This window comes from Brachyhypopomus gauderio, chromosome 10 (genome assembly GCF_052324685.1).
Source record: "Brachyhypopomus gauderio isolate BG-103 chromosome 10, BGAUD_0.2, whole genome shotgun sequence".
Classification (NCBI taxonomy): Eukaryota; Metazoa; Chordata; class Actinopteri; order Gymnotiformes; family Hypopomidae; genus Brachyhypopomus; species Brachyhypopomus gauderio.
Window position 1 is genome coordinate 16,460,324 of NC_135220.1, and position 18,018 is coordinate 16,478,341.

At 39.4% G+C, this 18,018-nt stretch overlaps 1 protein-coding gene across 1 annotated transcript; it reads right to left on the bottom strand.

Annotated features, from left to right (window-relative positions):
- Window positions 1-2,297: 2,297 nt before the first annotated feature.
- On the bottom strand, window positions 2,298-17,761 carry ctxn3 (cortexin 3). Its single transcript, XM_077019992.1, has 2 exons — window positions 17,421-17,761; window positions 2,298-4,523 (listed from the first exon to the last, which is right to left on the bottom strand). Exons 1-2 carry the CDS (start codon window positions 17,449-17,451, stop codon window positions 4,195-4,197), a joined length of 360 nt encoding a protein of 119 aa, XP_076876107.1. The 5' UTR covers window positions 17,452-17,761; the 3' UTR covers window positions 2,298-4,194.
- Between the last annotated feature and the right edge of the window lie 257 nt (window positions 17,762-18,018).

Consider the following 18,018-nt stretch of genomic DNA (forward strand, 5'->3'; position numbering starts at 1 on the left):
CACCTTGGCTGGATGTTCCTAACAGTAACGACCTGTATTACCAAACGTGGTGCTAATGCTAAGCTGCAGTCTGAGCTCAGTCATCCCTCACGTAGCATTGTGTCTTTTATGCCAGTGAGATGTAATTTCATGATATCCAGTCAGTTAGGGCACTGCAGTCTTCCGTTAGCTCTTAATATACAGTGATCAGCTTGCAGACATTATACATTTGTTTGTCGTATGATCTGTAAATTACAGAAGTCTGGATGTCAAATGTTTTTCACAAGGCAGTAAGTGATAAAGAACTCATAAAGCTCACATGTTCACTGTGTGGTACATAAAAGAATAAAACTGCTATATAAATCTATAAATTATATGCTGGACATGTCAGCTCTGCTGATATCAGTTCAGTCTTTTGGTTGTTTTGTTTGACTTAAAAACTACAAACTATTTTGCAAGAGACAGGTTAACAAACAAGGTATAGCATAATTTTCCCAGTAGTGGAATACCTCTGAGAACTGAGAACAATTATGAAATTCAGTACAGTGTTTACATTTGAACTGGTAGGCTACTGTTTCCTTGTAGTCATTTAGTTCCTCGTATAACCTCTAGTGTAGGTTTTTCATAATCTTAATTGGTTTTTCATAATCTTATATTGTAGCTAGCTTACTTTGTTTAAGATGGTAATGAGGAAAATATCAGCGTCAAAACTGCCAAGTATATCAAAGGCCTTTATTGAAAAGCACGCCGTTTGAAATTTGGTGCACCACTAGATGGCGATGTCTTTCCAACAATTGAGTAACATCTTTCCAGCAACAGTGATTTCCAAATACTTGAGCACAGGAAGTGAAATTCTAGATGAGCACCTCTCATTTTTTACAATCAGATTCAAAAAGTTTCAGGAGTTACAATTGTCCTCATCTGTCTGCTTCCTATTGGATTTGTACATGTTAAAAAGCATTTTAAAAGACATTTTTGTCTGTAATGCCACTAACCATTAAAACTGATCCACAGACATAGACAATGTCCATAGCCTGGTCACTTCTGTACAGCCATTTTGACTGACTTCGATGCTCCACAAAAAGGTAATTAAATTATATGGCTTTAACAAACTTGTTTTTCATACATTTAGATATTATAATGGTGGGGTTTTTTTTGTTATGGCAGCATATCAAAAGAGTTTATGTAATCCCTAATGTCTTGACACGTAAAAAAAATGGAAAAATGTAAGGAACATCTTAATATTAGTATAATTGTATTATATTGCCACTGCAATTGCTACAGAACACCAAGAAAGTGCATTTGTGCATTACTGTAAGTGAAATAGTATTATTTGCCATGTGAAATAGAAGAAAATGTGTACTGTAATAAACGTTGGATGATTTTGTGTAGTAATTGATCATTTATACTTGTCTTAGATTTCTGACTGATCTTTGAACTGAAGTGTGATTTTAATCGGTCAGACCATCATCATCATCATATTTAAAAAAGAACATTTCCAAATGTACGATTAAAATGCTTTTTGTAATTTGCTCCTAGAAAATCGGCTAGCATTATGTCGGCAATTCCTTCAGAGACCCTGCATATAAGATTGTCTTCGACTGCCACCTGGTGGTCTAAATGCATTTTAAATGGATAACTATCCCATGTTTAATATCCCATGTTTAATCCCACGCCTCCTGAATCTAGATCCGAGACATAAATTACATTTCTTTGGCATTCAGTATTGAGCGCTACATTACCAAAAACTTCATTTCATTGAATTTGGTTATTTACTGTAAATTTAGATTAAATTTCATTTTGTTTAAGCTTTCACTTAATCTGGGACTGGAAAACTGGCCTGTAATTTAATAAATACCAGTGAAACTGATGTGTCAGAAGCGAACAAAGAAGAAAAGATAAGGATGTCCTGTAGATAATATTTCCATTTGATGGAACCATATATTTGTGGGGAAACATCATATATCTCATTACATTGTCATGGAAACACAATTAGTGAAAGTTACAGTATGCTAAACTGGTGTATTATAGTATTATTTTCATTTGGGTTCTGATGGGGCAGCTAACATGTGTTGGCTATATCACCAAAATTGTGATGTGTGTTTGCACGCTTTTTAATACTTAATGCCAATTATACAATAATAGTTATTTATGTATATTACACATCAAAGAGACAGACAACTGAATGAAAGAGTGAATAATCTGAGTGTTTGCTCATTTTATAACATTGATAATCCATAACAAGATTAGAAATAATAGAAAATGTAGACTATTTATTAATACAAGACAGGCTTGTTATTTTTCATGGTGTAGGCTAAAGAAAAGGAAGGGTCAGTTAGTGAAGAATTTGGCAGAATTTATTTTTAATCTTTCTACAAGACAAATACAGATGTGGCTGTTGAACACAGATTCAGAGCTACCGTGTGCCTGAACGAGCACTATTCATATTTCATACAATAGGTGCTCCATTGAAAATCTATTATCTATTTTATATAAGTATTCCTCTCTTCTACTGTCCTCACACAATCTATTGGTTGTAACAGTATATAGGTCTAAATATTGTCACAGACTTGGACACTTCCAAATCAGACATGTTCATTTCATGTCATTTTTTTTCTGAAGCCATGAAGCATACAGTGATCAGGGAAGTGCTGTTAAGGGCTTTGTATCAGCCTATTCACAGAGAAGCAAAGCAGGTCCTCACGGTGAACAAAGCTTTAGGAGAACATCACCAGCAGTCAAACCAGCAGCATCTGAACGCGTCTGTCCGCTCGCGCCCCTCCTGCAGTTTCGCTCGCGCGTCAGATGAGCGCCGTGCATGCAAAATAGTGGCAGTCATCTCTGCGTACACTGGCAGTTCAAAACATCGCACAACCTGACATTTCTTAAAAGATTCTTTCATCATAATACTCACACCTGGCATTTCTTAAAATACTCTTTCATCATAATACTCATTCACAGTGGCGAGAGGAGAACGCAGAAGTGCAAAGAAACGTTGCGTCGGTTTCAGACTGACATGAGCAGTAAAATCAACACGTGTGGGCCAGAAAGGGATATTTCAGAGCAGTCCAGTCGCTGATGGATATGTTTTACACATGATTTCATTTTTATCTCATTGTTTGCTATCAGCGGTGAATTTGAGCGTATTAGCTGTGCTTAACTGTTAAGGTTATGGCTCCCGTGCCTAGCGCCTCAACTGAGAAAGGCTGGCAAAGCAGACTTGGGACATTCGTTTGATCATACAAATACCAGAGCAGATGTTGTAGAAAGACGGAACTCAGTTCACTTGTGCTAATATGGCAGCATGTGCTGACTGTGGTTCATTCTGTGATAACGTTTAAAACGATCTGATCTGCAGCAGACCCGTAGGCATATCTACACCATGATTGGAGTGTTGTCATTTCGAACCTGGTTAGAAACCAGGCCAAAAGTGCTAGCTGTAGCTTCTACATTGAGTGTACATTCAAATATCTAATGTCACGGACAGTTACGTACAAGTTATCAACAACTTGCCTAATGTTTCGAATTTGGCATCGACTGAAAGGCCCTTCACTTTCATAAGCACTGCATAAATACACTGCTTATCTCTAAGCATTCAAACGTATCTAAGTTACATTAATAATAACAGTGCACACCTTAAGGCTCATCACTTTTGACAAAAGCGGTAACATACTATTTGTATTTATGACGTGCTTATAAAGGGTCGTCAAAAGGAGTCATCCTCTAGAGACATTTACTTGGCAGTATACAACAGTGTCAATGCGAAGAGAAGGTCATATTGAGGGGTGAGGTCACAGAGACGGTGAGGGTTACCCTGTGTGAGAGGGCCAGGCTTCCCATGGCAGAGAACAGTGAGTCAGTGCGGAGCACGGCCAGTCGTGACCCCCAAGTGCTCCACTGGAAAATGAAAATATGTGTGAATCAACATTGTTTTGACTACAAAGACAGGATCGATTTACTTCAAGCTTGCTGTTTTACTAACCATGCACCAAATTTTTACTTCATAACGTGTTTTTGTACCCGACCAAAGACAAATTGATGTGCACATCTGCGTTTTTGTATAGTGTAGTATATACATGTCAGTGGATGACTCTCTTTAGTCATTATTTACGTCTGAACAGGGCATGTGTGCTGCGTGTTTGTGTTGCATGTGTTTGTGTTGCGTGTGTGTCCGTGCGCGGCCCAGTGTGCGTGTGCACGCGTTGGCCCCGCCCTTTACGCCAGCGTGTAGTCGAACTGGCCCTTCTCCAGGCCGTCCAGGCCGTCGGCCCAGGTGGACGTGGGCATGCTGCGGTACGGATCCAGCAGGATGCGGAAGCAGCGCACGATCAGCATGCAGAGGAAGACGAAGAGGAAGATGACGAAGGCAAAGGTGGTCTTCTGCTCCAGCGTCATGCTCGCGCCAGCCGCGGGGCCGCCCGCCCGCAGCGAGGAGGTGAAGGGCTCGGCCTCCATCAGCCAGGAGAACTGCAGAGGGTGGTGCCACACGAGCTGCTCACGCATCCTCACACGCGCATGCCCCGCCTCCTCCGGATGGACCTCATCTAAACACACGCAGGACAGAGATGGGAGAATTCACTTTTTATTTCAGAAAATACCTCATCCTCGTGTAAAGGCCAAAGCCTTTTGTAAAGGATTGCCATTGCTCGCTCCAGTGGTACCATATACTGCGGCAAAACAATCATGAGCTCTCTTGTCTGGGCTGAGAGATGTGAAAGAACCGCTTGTTATGCCACCCGTCTGCAGCAGACCCGCTGAACAGAGATCGGTCCAGATCTCCGGCACAAATAGTTGGTTAATTCAGACAAACTGCAGTATATTCCTTCACTTTTGATAAGACAATAGCTTTAGAGAAAAACTCACTCTGCCTCCAGTAAACAGCATCATTCAGGGTGACTGAGTTGCAGCAACACTCAGAGTGACAGTTCAGTGCTGTGCGCCACACCCTGCAGTCTGCACCGTGTACAAAGCCCAGGCTTCAACAGTACAGAACCTCCACCTTAACATCTCTAAAGCAGCATTCAGCGGTCACAGCTACTGGAGCTCCGGTGTCTGAGTTCTTCAGGAGTCCACGCTCCTCTGGCATCAACACCTAACACGTTGAACACCGTAATTCTTATTCCGAGCTACACTGCTCCAGGCCACATGGCCTTATGAGCAACGATGTGCTAATAGGCCGTACAGTGCTGCTGCCTCTGCAGATCACAACCACTGTCCTGTCAAAAGAATCAAAGAGGCACTTTTAAACCGGCTACGTGCTGCTTCTTACGACACTCCAACTATGTTTTCCAAACCTGTTTGGAGCAGCTGAATTGTATTTATATTGTAGTTAAAGTTGGTAACCTTTCCCAAGAAAGAAATTACTGTGGAAAATCTGCTTTTATGTACTAATTTATAGGCGTCTTATCACTGATGAGACTGACTTTGTCCAAGTCTCATAAAGATCAAGTGAGAAATATAGCCACAAGTGGCAATCATTGTTGTCCAAGCACCAAGGAGTGAAAAAATATATTTTGCAGAGGTGCTCAAATGGCTGTGAATAAAACCTCTACATTGCCTGGATGGTTAGTACATAAACATGTCAAACCTGAACTCTACTTTTTCCATAGCTTAAGGGATTCACACTGGTGAAGAGGGAGATGTTAACCTTGAGCTCAACCGGTTAAGCCGTGTGGACAAGAAGAGTTCTTGTAACATTTGGAAAGGGATATCGATTTGTCAAGGAAGCAAGACAATTTTAATTGGCACATTTCTACAATGTTTCTGAGGTCATGAGAATGAAAATTATAGTTTAACTGTTCAATGTAGTAAAAAAATCATTTGCCAAGTTATACACTGTGAAGAATGTGAACATAACATCTCAGAAGTTGTGAGGATACTAATTCAGCCTAATAGATTATGGTCTCACAGAAGTCAGAATTACACTTTCAGAATGGTGGGTGTTTCAGTACATTGACGGAATCAAATCAATGATGCAGAGAGTATCACATCTAACAGAAACATATAACAACAATGCAGTGATCTACTATGGGATAATGAGGATATTGATTTCCTTTGGTTTTTATTAAAGCGGTCAGAATGAAAACAAACTTGCCTAATTGATTACACAACAGTCAAACACATTCACTCATGGTACAGTTATGAATTAGAAGGCAAAATTTGGTATCTCCAAAGGTTTCTCAGAAACAAATGCTGATTGAATTTTGACAACAGTCAATGCCACACACACACTGCATCCAAATGTCCATCCACTAAGTACTGGGGAATGGGGTAAAACTGTAGTTTGCAAATTGCAGTTGTAGTTTTGCGGTTTTGCTACAACAACACTACAACAATATGCATAACAGCGAGCTCAGAGAAAGGCGGAAACTGAAGAAAACAGCTGGCGCTAACGGCTCATACAGCATCGACAGGAGAGCAGGCGTCCGTGTGACATCTTCCAGGCACCTGTAGAGGTGAGTGATGTGCAGCACCAGAGGAGGTACCTGTGGGCCTTAAATAAGGAAGGGACAAGACAACAAGACAAGGCACAGGTGCTCATGTTTAATAATCAGGTGACTGGGAGTGGGGCAGGTGCAATGTGTGTGTGTGTGTGTGTGTGTGTGTGTGTGTGTGTGTGTGTGTGTGTGTCAGTGGGTGTGTTCTTCCTACCGAGGCTCTCTGTGGCAGAATGGTATAGATAAATTAGGCTGAAATAAAATTATTAACACCATATGCAAATTAATTAATTATTTTTGGTGTGTCTTCTACATGTTTTTTTTAGTGTCAATGAGGTTACTCCTGGTGGAATTGATTTGCATATGTCTGCTGTACTGTTCAGATTAAATATGTTTAATAATTATATGACATTAGACATATGGGCTAGTGCTGGGCGGTATACCGGTTTGCACCGAAAACCGTTGTTTATTTTTGTTATCATAAGAATTTTTCATAAACCGGCCACACCGGTTTAAATAGCCTTCATGTGTCCGGAACGCAGCATGTTCGTTAATTGTTGCTCAAGGGACGCTTTTTATTGCTGCGCCGCTAAGCACAGATGCAACAGTGCAAATCTAGCTTGCTGAAAATGAGGGATGTTCTGAACCACAAATTCTCCCAAACACTGAAGTAAAAGATGATGCTCCAAAGGAACTTTTGCCAAAGAAGGAAGCCGTGTCTGTTGTCAGGAAGTACTGTATTTTCTCGACTATACAGCGCACCTCAACATAAGCTGCACCTACAATGTTTAAAAAAAAAAAAGGAAAATGTTGTATAAGCCGCACCGGGCTAAAAGCCGCATATATCTACTGAACTGATTACATTTAACTGAACTGATCAGTTTCCAAACAGTGCCTGTAGCATTGCACGTGCGACAGATTTGGCTTTCAGCCGGTGTTGTGGCGAATTCCGACTGCCCTCTCGTTTATCCGCATAAAGACGCTACAGATGATATTGTTGATTTACGTTTCTACTGTATGTATAAATAAGAGCTAGACTTTAATTATCCATCATAGCAAACTGCCTTATCTATGTCCAAAGCCACAAAGCTCAAGGGTGTTAATTATTTTAAATAAAATACACACTGGCTATACCGAAGTTCACCTCTGACCACATGACTTCGCAATACTACAGCAGTATTATGTCTAAATATCTAGTAAGGACAAAACTAGAGGGCTCAATTAACTAAGTTATAATCACTGTAACTCCCAAATATCATCTGTAGCGTGTGCAAACGAGGGAAGTCGGAATTCGGCACAACACGTTTATTTGAAAAAAATTATCCGTCGTGCCTGCTGTTGCATGTGCTAAATGAAAATTAACACTTTCTTCTTTGATTTACAACTTTGTCCTACCACCTGATTAATATTCTGCTCCACCCCTGATGGGTGAAGAAACATCTACAGAAAAGCTGCACTTCATTATAAGTCGCATGGTTCAAAGCATGAGGGAATAAGTAACGGCTTATAGTCCGGAAAATACAGGTAGCAATCGCTGGGGCTCCGCTGTGGCATGTCGAGGTTGTCAGCGCTGTGTTTGCAGGGTTCATCCACCTTTACAAGGTGGAATTCAAGCACATGTACGGAACTTTCTAGGTCCATTTTCAATATTTTCCAGCACCTTCAGCTTAATTAAGTTACATATTTATACAAATACACATATGGTTGAAATGATGCGCTTTTTATCACATTAAAAGAGATTAAAAAATAAAACTGTCATGCTATATAATTCATTCACTACTTTAGTGCTACCATTTGAAAACTGATCATGTGAGGCCATGCAAATCTGTATTACATGTAATACTTAGGTGAAGACATTTTTCTAACAGTGGAGTAGGGTACTGCAGTAATTATTTTCGTAATCAATGCAGTTAACACATCACGCATGGGGGGAAAAACCGTCAAATACCGTGAAACCGATATAATATTTGAAAAATACCGTGATATAGAATTTTGGTCATACTGCCCAGCACTAATATGGGCCCACTGAATATTGGACCTACTAAAAAAACTAGGACTAGTTAAGTGTGACAGAATGGTCTAGATAAATTAGGCTGAAATAAAATTATTAACCCCATAAGCAAATTAATTTATTTTATTGACTATGGTCTCTTGACTTCTCTGAGTAGTGGGACTGTGCAGATGGTTTTAGTTGAGAATCAGGAAAACAGTCATAGTAAGAAGAAAAAAGTAGGCCAAAGAGTAGGGTTCAAGCACCTTCAGTTCTTAATCTATCCTTCACGTTGATATCAGAAGACACCTAGCCAAGTATAATTTCACTGGACCACCAATCAGTGAGCTGCGTTTGCCAAATCAGTGTCAATGGTACAACACCTGGAACACGTGGAAATCTCCAAAGGAATCGTATATTTTAAGTGGTCTTCTATATTTTACTGCTAAGAAAAAATGCCTCCTAGAGATGAGACAGGCTGATTAATCTTCTGAATGTTAAATACAAAGTTCCTTGGATCTATTGTGAATGAGCACTTCGATAATGGGTAGTCACTCATATGAAATAACTGCAACATTGATATTTGTCATAATGTCAAATAAATCACTGAAAAGTTGAATGTAAATGAGCTTCCGTGTAGCACAGCTGAATTCATAGCCAGCCTCGACCACACATTAACAACATTAGACTATGGTTGCCACCATTAGCTGATTGTTCCTGTCTCGACAAGCATGCTTTTTACTTTGCAGGTCAGTGAAGGAGCATGATCTGATCATACTGATGGTGAACACAGGCAGCATAAATAAGGTGAATCTGGGTCACTCTTACTTGCAGTGTTTTCATAACCTTACTGTGCCTAAACAGATGTGCTGAGACCATTCACTTCTTTCAACAAGGAAATTATTTAACAGTGAGTATAAATACCTCTTTTAACCACACAGGAAGTACTGAAAAAAGCAATCCACTATAAAATTAACAATAATAAGAGAAATTTCATGATGTTTCTCTTTTTTGAAATGCTGGTGTCATAGATTATTCTGGACTAATCACAGGTTAGTGGACCACTGGTTAGTGGATGAGTGTTGTATGATACGAACAAGCTCCATTTGCTCATACGTCTCATATTCCCAAACACTATGTTTGTTAATTTTCTGTAGGAATGCCAGACCCTACTCCTAAAGGACTAAAAGTGCTGCATAGTTTTGTGATATCTATGACTACACCTTATTCAACTTATCAGCTAATTACCAAGTCTGTAGGGTTTCGATTTCAGGGTTGGAATTGGATAAATGCCAAACTCTGCAGTGCATGGACCTCTAGGAATTGTGTCTGGCATAACCAAGTAAACAGTGGAGCATAACTGCAGAATGCCATGTAGGAGGTAGTTGCCCTTTAGTCAAAACCACTCATGTCAACTCCAAAATGAGTCCAAGACCCTGTGTGGTTAAGATCCCAGATGAGAACAATGTGTTCCATTTATGATTTACGTTTCTATATAAACTTTCCGAGACATTTACAAATGCCTTGCATGCATTTTTTAAATGAAATGAAAACGACCTAAGAAAGAAAGATATGTTAACATGGGCCATTAAAAGTTTTTTTAAAAGCTTGTTTCAGTTGAGATCAGTCTCAGTCAAGACCAGAAATTAAATTTTAAGATAAGACCAACTGAGTGAGAGAAGGCAAAATTCTATATTATATTATAATGAATTAGTCCAAGACAAGTTTATATATATATATATATATATATATATATATATAATAAAAATAAAAAAAAAAAATATATATATATATATATATCAAAACATATTCATAAATTAGTTATTACACTTAATTCTACGAATTAGAGAAAACCGTTGTTACAACTGATCATTTCATCTATGCAACACTTAGATGAATTTAGGCCTCATTTGTTAAGTTCTTTTCTAGAGCGACTTACGAGAGTTTTATTGTGTACTCATGGAACACATCCTAGCCAGTACAGAAAGTTAGAATCCAGATATTGTTGAAATAGAATACTACTAAGATACAGTATTCAATGCTGATACCGACAAGAAATGCAAAATAAGCACATGTTTTATATCAAAACAACAATAGATTAAGCATTTTTTCCAGGGGCTTTCCAGCCATTTACTTTCTAATAGCTTGACCAGTTCATGGCATAAAATGTCAAAGAACATTTGAGAAAGGTGAGAAAATAAAAGGGAGCCTAATGAATCTGTTTGGTATCTTTTGTTTTATATATGACAAAACCACTGTATGGGTTTCCCTGAGGAAGAAACGGAAACTAAACTTCAGGTTGCTATACAGGATGCTAGTAGGCACTGCAGAACAACTCTATAGGTTGGCAGATGTTTAAGATACATGGGAAACTATAGAGTGGAAAGCTGGCATTACGCCCAATAGCAATCTGGTGGCTAAATCTCTTTAAAGGCAGCCACAGCAGTTCTGCTCACTACAGATCAATGAAGATTCCATATTCTGACTTTAACTAGGTGACAGATTATTAAGAGAGAATCAGATAAGGCATAGTGAAATACATTACATTTGCAGAATGCTGCACAAACCTTAAATGTTGCACAGAGAATGGCTGATGCCTGGTAAAGTAATGAAAATTATAGAGTGCCACCCATAGGAAGCTTCCCTGAAAATGGCTCCAAGTGACATTCAGTGATGATGACGGCATCTGCAGAACTCTGGAGACCTACTGCAAAACATGTCCAGATCTTTAATCACGCACTTTAATGTCACTGGCGCTGAATGTACAGAATTGCCTTCAAAATGTATTGCTCTAGCCACACACCGTAAATGACGATGTCAAAGGTGCACTCATACACTGGTCTATTCTCACCTATTCTTTATTTTCTGCACCGTTTATACACCACTAATTCACCATCAATGATCAACGATCAACCTCTGAGAGGGATGAATTAAAAACAGCTATTTTTTCCAAAAAAGCAAAAAATAAAAATAAAAAAAAGAAAATCTCTCATTGCACACCTGTTAATTATCTATCTTCTAATTGCTAATTCATTAACCAATAAACTGCATTATACTGTATGCTGTTTATTGAAAGTGGAGTTGTCACTGGTTGATTTGACTTGGCACTGAACTGGGTGCAGATGTGTAGCCTCTGGAGACCAGTTCCTCCAGACTAAACTCCTCCCTCATCTCTGCCTGGCCCCACAATGTTAGTCTGCAGTGCAAGGCCATTGATCTGTGCCACATATGCCTGCATCATTCTACTGCCTGATAGCAGATGGCACAAGGTTTACAACAGCAGATACCTGGACGTCCTGGTTCACTTTGAATGGGCATATCTGCTGAAAATCATGCGCACACATATTCTCACATGCACACAAATTTACACTGAAGCATGTGCACATACACATACACACAAATAAGAACATACTTGGGTATCTTCCATGAATTGGGAGCTTCAAGGAAATATGACTCACTTGTTACACTTGTTTTGTTTTCTCTATCTTTACAGCAGAAGCGTTTGAACATGCTAGTGTTCTATCACTATGGTGTTCTATACAGCAGAAGCGTTTGAACATGCTAGTGTTCTATAACTATGGTCTTCTCTACAGCAGAAGCATTTGAACATTCTAGTGTTCTATCACTATGGTGTTCTATACAGCAGAAGCGTTTGAACATTCTAGTGTTCTATCACTATGGTCTTCTCTACAGCAGAAGCATTTGAACATTCTAGTGTTCTATCACTATGGTCTTCTCTACAGCAGAAGCATTTGAACATTCTAGTGTTCTATCACTATGGTCTTCTCTACAGCAGAAATGTTTGAACATTCTAGTGTTCTATCACTATGGTCTTCTGTACAGCAGAAGCATTTGAACATTCTAGTGTTCTATCACTATGGTCTTCTCTACAGTAGAAGCATTTGAACATTCTAGTGTTCTATCACTATGGTCTACAGCAGAAGCCTTTGAACAGTCTAGTGTTCTATCACTATGGTCTTCTCTACAGTAGAAATGTTTGAACATTCTAGTGTTCTATCACTATGGTCTACAGCAGAAGCATTTGAACAGTCTAGTGTTCTATCACTATGGTCTTCTCTACAGTAGAAATGTTTGAACATTCTAGTGTTCTATCCAGAGGTGGGGACTCGAGTCACATGACTTGGACTCGAGTCAGACTCGAGTCATTAATATTAAGACTTTTGACTTGACTTGAAAAAATATTCAGAGACTTAGACTTGACTTGGACTTTTACACCAATAACTTGGGACTTGAATTGGACTTGAACCTGTTTACTTGCAAAGACTTCATTTTTTTACCCCAAATCTAAATTTTAAAACGCATATTAATATTTATAAAGTGCGCCCCATTAATTTCATTTCCGTCCTTCTGACGCAGACCAGTCCTCTGCTTTTCCACACTCTGTACGTGTGTGTGTGCATGAGCTGCAGCACAACCAATCAAATGGGGGGTGGGCGAACGTAAATTTTTACCGGGCGGGGTGTAAAATGGACACAAATTAAGTATTATATCGCGATCGATCGATCGCCAGTGGTTGGTGCCAGAGCGAACTAGTAACTCATTGAATCATAGATGTGGATCAGAGGTAAATAAACTAGATTTTTTTCCGGCGTGAGAAATCGGATGTGTGGCGTGAGAGCGTGTGAAGACGGTCAAATGCGTGTGTCTCACGCTCAATGCGTGAGAGTTGGCAACCCTGGGTTCTGTATCTGAACTCGGGGAAGAGAGCCTCTCTCTGTCACCATCATAATATCCAGTTCTATCTCAGCATGGATTGTGTATTTGAAGACATCTACGTCGAGAAAAAAATATATTGACAAAAGTGGAGCGAGTTTTCAGCTATGGGGACATCATTCATCGTGCACAAATGACATACAGACTTTTGGCCAGCAAATGCAATGCAGAATAGTTTACTGAAATGTCTAAAGTTGCAGATTCCTGTTAATTGTTCAGTTCTTATATTTGTTTGTCTTGTGTCACTCACACATGTTCTCCAAGAAACCAGATAAGAGAAGAGAGGGAAAATGCTGTTATGGTTCGTTGTATTGTACTGTGAAAATATCAGCACTTTTTATTTGAACATGGAGTTCTACTTATGACTTTTTCACATAATATTTATTTCTGGAAAATTGAATATTTTTGCAGCTAAGTTTAACAAATTGAACTGTGCAATAAAGAGGTGTAATTTTAATTTTTTTTATACTTCGTGTTTTCAGTTGCACGTTTTATCAAGATTTGAGGAGAATACAGATTTAAAAAAAGAACGCATGTCTATTATTTACATTTAAAATATACCTGCAACATCGGTAAAAAAAAAAAAAAAGACTCGAAAGGACTTGAAATTCCAAGTTTCAGACTTGGGACTTGACTTGACTGTTGCCTGTCTTGACTCGAGACTTGACTTGACTTGAGTGTCTTTGCTTGAGACTTGACTCGGGACTTGAGGTATAAAGACTTGGACTTACTTGAGACTTGCAAAACACTGACTTGGTCCCACCTCTGGTTCTATCACTATGGTCTACAGCAGAAGCGTTTGAACATTCTAGTGTTCTATCACTATGGTATTCTCTACAGCAGAAGCATTTGAATATTCTAGTGCTCTATCACTATGGTCTTCTGTACAGCAGAAGCATTTGAACATTCTAGTGTTCTATCACTATGGTCTTCTCTACAGCAGAAGTGTTTGAACATTCTAGTGTTCTATCACTATGGTCTTCTCTACAGTAGAAGCATTTGAACATTCTAGTGTTCTATCACTATGGTCTTCTCTACAACAGAAGCATCTGAACAGTCTAGTGTTCTATCACTATGGTCTTCTCTACAGCAGAAATGTTTGAACATTCTAGTGTTCTATCACTATGGTCTACAGCAGAAGCGTTTGAACATTCTAGTGTTCTATCACTATGGTCTTCTCTACAGCAGAAGCGTTTGAACATTCTAGTGTTCTATCTCTATGGTCTTCTCTACAGTAGAAGCGTTTGAACATTCTAGTGTTCTATCACTATGGTCTACAGCAGAAGCGTTTGAACATTCTAGTGTTCTATCTCTATGGTCTTCTCTACAGCAGAAGCATTTGAACATTCTAGTGTTCTATCTCTATGGTCTTCTCTCTTGCAAAAACATTTGAACATTCTAGTGTTCTATTACTATGGTCTACTCTACAGCAGAAACGTTTGAACATTCTAGTGTTCTATCACTATGGTCTTCTTTACAGTGGCAGCATTTGATTGCTGATTTTTGTGAATACCACAGCTCATTCCTTGGCATAAGGCTGTCCTTGCACGTTGCCATAGGTATAAGCCATCAGTGAGATTTTTCTCAAAACAACCGACAGACTGTCCTGTCAGAGTAAAATCGGCTTAGTGTATCCGGCTCAGAACGGTCTAGTAATAACATGTGATGGCTTGAGGTGACTCATAGAAACCAACTCAAATTCTTGTCCGGATTCCCTGCAATGGCTGCTTTACAGTAGGCTGCAGCTCCATTTTATATTCAAAATGCTGCACCAAAATTGCGCTTGGTTACCATGTGTAATCTTCACAGTGTGTGATGGTAAAGAAGAATAAATCAAAATGTGCTATAACTCATAAACACATCTGAGTTCCTTAATGTTGTTAATTACAGGCCAAAATAATATGACAGAGAAAAATCAATCCAACAGATGCAATTCAGTAAAGTCAATATTCACTTATTGTGCAAAGGAAACCCACAAAGAATATGTGATATTAATGGCTTGAAGTTTCCTTTGCAAGAATGGTAAATGAATGCAGATCTTGCAGCAGTGTGTGGGTAGCCACATATGATATGAGAGAAAGAGGGACAGCAGTGAGTTTACCCGTAATTCAGTGCACTGGAGGGCAGGGAGAGGGGAGATATGCCTCATTTTGATGTTTTATTATTGCATGTAATGACAGAGAAGAACACCATTCCGTGTGGCTCTCGCAGACATGTATGTGAATTAGAGTGAACTTGAACATGCTGGAAACCGGCAGTGGATCACCTGCTCCAGTTTGCCAGTGCCAAGACCTAATTAGTGTTATTAGAGGTTCCACCTCCAAATACCCATTCTATGCTCAGTCTAAGTCTCACCGTCTTAAAGACAATGAAATGCTACTCCAGAAAATGCAAGACCAATTTCAGAATGATTTAAACTACAACTTCCAGCCTATTATGAACAGTGATAGTAGATTAAATTTCCGCCTTTGCGTATCATTTTTCATTTTTATGAAATGTGCGGAATTTGATCTGAGGCATAGGTTCAGTTTCCTTTAATAAAATATGTCCAGGACAAAACCCCAGATAAAACTCTAATTTCAAAAGCTGTTCTGATAAGAGACATTCTAACAATTAAACACTAAGCTGCCAATTTGATCGATCACTCTAATGACCTAAATAGACCTTCTCAGAAATATAGATAAATTGGCCTGAATAGAAAATGAATACTTTGCCCCTTTAAAGTCATTGTCACATGCATTATGACAGTGAAGAATCTGTAGGCCACATGTCAGAATGTCAACAGTTCACTGTATTGGGAGTGACTTTAATGGCCTTTCAGCAAGAAAAGACATCCATTTGAAGTTGAATCCCAAGGTCGAAATCAATGACAGAGGGAAAGCATTTTTCATTGTGTAGAATGGTGACCATAAGGTTAACACGTATATTGCCTGTGATTCTTTAAAATGTCAAACCAAAAAAGGAATTGTGGTATTTTTCTTTACATATAATAATACAAATTTACCAGTTCATCTTTTCTTCTCAGTTTTTTATCTGCAAAGGAGCCATTCACTTCACCAATCAGAGATCTTAAGGAGAAGTTCAGAACTCTTAATGTAGCACTTCTCAGAGAATGTGATGTACACTTCAGGTTGTACTGCATGCAATATTGAACTGTCACGCAGTAGATAAATTAGCCATGTGCTAAAAATCATCTAGAAACCTCATGTTCAATTTGTGCTTAGCAAAATCAGTGTTAATTCACCATCTGCAGTGGTACCTGGTTTTCAGTTTATAGACTGTAGTGTCCTGTGTCATTGTGTTTTAACATTCGTGGTTTGATACTCATAAAACATTCATAAGCACATTCAAAATAATATTTGTCAACTGTTGAAGTAACTGATTAGAGAAAGAAGAACCAGTGTGCGGACTGAGCTGTTTCTTCATCTCCGGAGTGAGGAAGCATACATGGAAATACTGTGTGTTCATGCAAAACACAATCATCTGCAATGCTGATAAAAAGTTTTCAGTTTTTTTGCAGGAAATGATGTCATGTAAGTTGGGAAATAAGTATGAATAAAACAAACAAGGTAGAACTATCGAACCCTTGTGCGTCCAAAATGAGCACAGGTCGCATCATAAGTTGCTGGTTATAGTTTTAAAAGCAGAAACGTTCAAATATCATGACGCGTGGACTGAGCTTCACCCAAAAGGGAAGCGTGACTGCGGGAAATCAGGCGTGAGGTGAGGCATGTTCTGTGGTACCGAGAACATAACTTCAGTGAACAAATGGTGCAACCCACAAGTCTAGGAAGCCTACACACGGTCTGTACGGTCTATATCTACAGAATAAATGATAAAATCGGTAAAAAAAAAAAGGAAACAGCTGGTTAATGCAGATGTGCATACATGAACATGAAATGCGTACTTAAACATTACTACATGTTTCCACTGACACTCAAAGACCCAGTGCGCAACCAGCAATTAATACTTTTTTACTGAATCCAAGGCGATACAGAGACCTGAAGACGTTCACTGTAATCAGACTTCCACCAACAGAATGACAGATTACATTATTATTTCGGAGCATCTTTGCTGCAGATACTGCGGTAACCTTGTGCCAACAATAATTTCCATGTTCACTCAACAAGTGCAATAGCAGGTTTGAGTCAGTACGGACCTGTCAAATTGAATTTGAGTCGCAACTGATACATGATTCGTTGTGAGGCACAGTCGGTGCAGTCCAGGAAATGGCAAAAAATACTGTCGCTATAGTGGACGAAAGAAATGTAGAGTTGTACCTTTGTCTCCCCGCGATAACGTGGGATCCATCTCCAGAGTTACAGTGAAAACCTTAAGGGTTCGCCCATTCTACCTTCTCCTCGCCCTTTCTGTTCCGGCACAGAGAGACGAAGCAAAGCGAAAGGAAACAGTCGCGCAGAAAACGTGCTCCTCCTTTGCTAAATGTGGTATAAAGAAATAAATCAGACCGAACCTTACATAGTCCAAACCTGCTGTCTAAAGCCTCGGCGCACACAGTTGCGCCTCGCGCCCTACTGTGTGCGCGTGAGTGGCGCGCGCGAGGCTGCCGAACGCACAGGCGAATCGTCGAACGCAACACGGTCTTTTCTGAACCTGACAAAACGGGGTCTCCCCACATAACGGCTCGCCGTGCAGCAATAGCCGCATAATCTTAGCAGCACTTTTTGCAATACACGAATGTTGTACATTTCCGCCTATCGTGTTGTACGTGTTATAATATACGAGTTATAATAAGCATCTTTAAATGATGTCCCCATGAATTAGGCGATGAAGATTGCTCTCAGGGGGACCGGGGTCTCGGTGGTACTGTTAAGCTGTAGCTATTCTTGAGTAAAACTCGACCCTTAGGCTGACCTA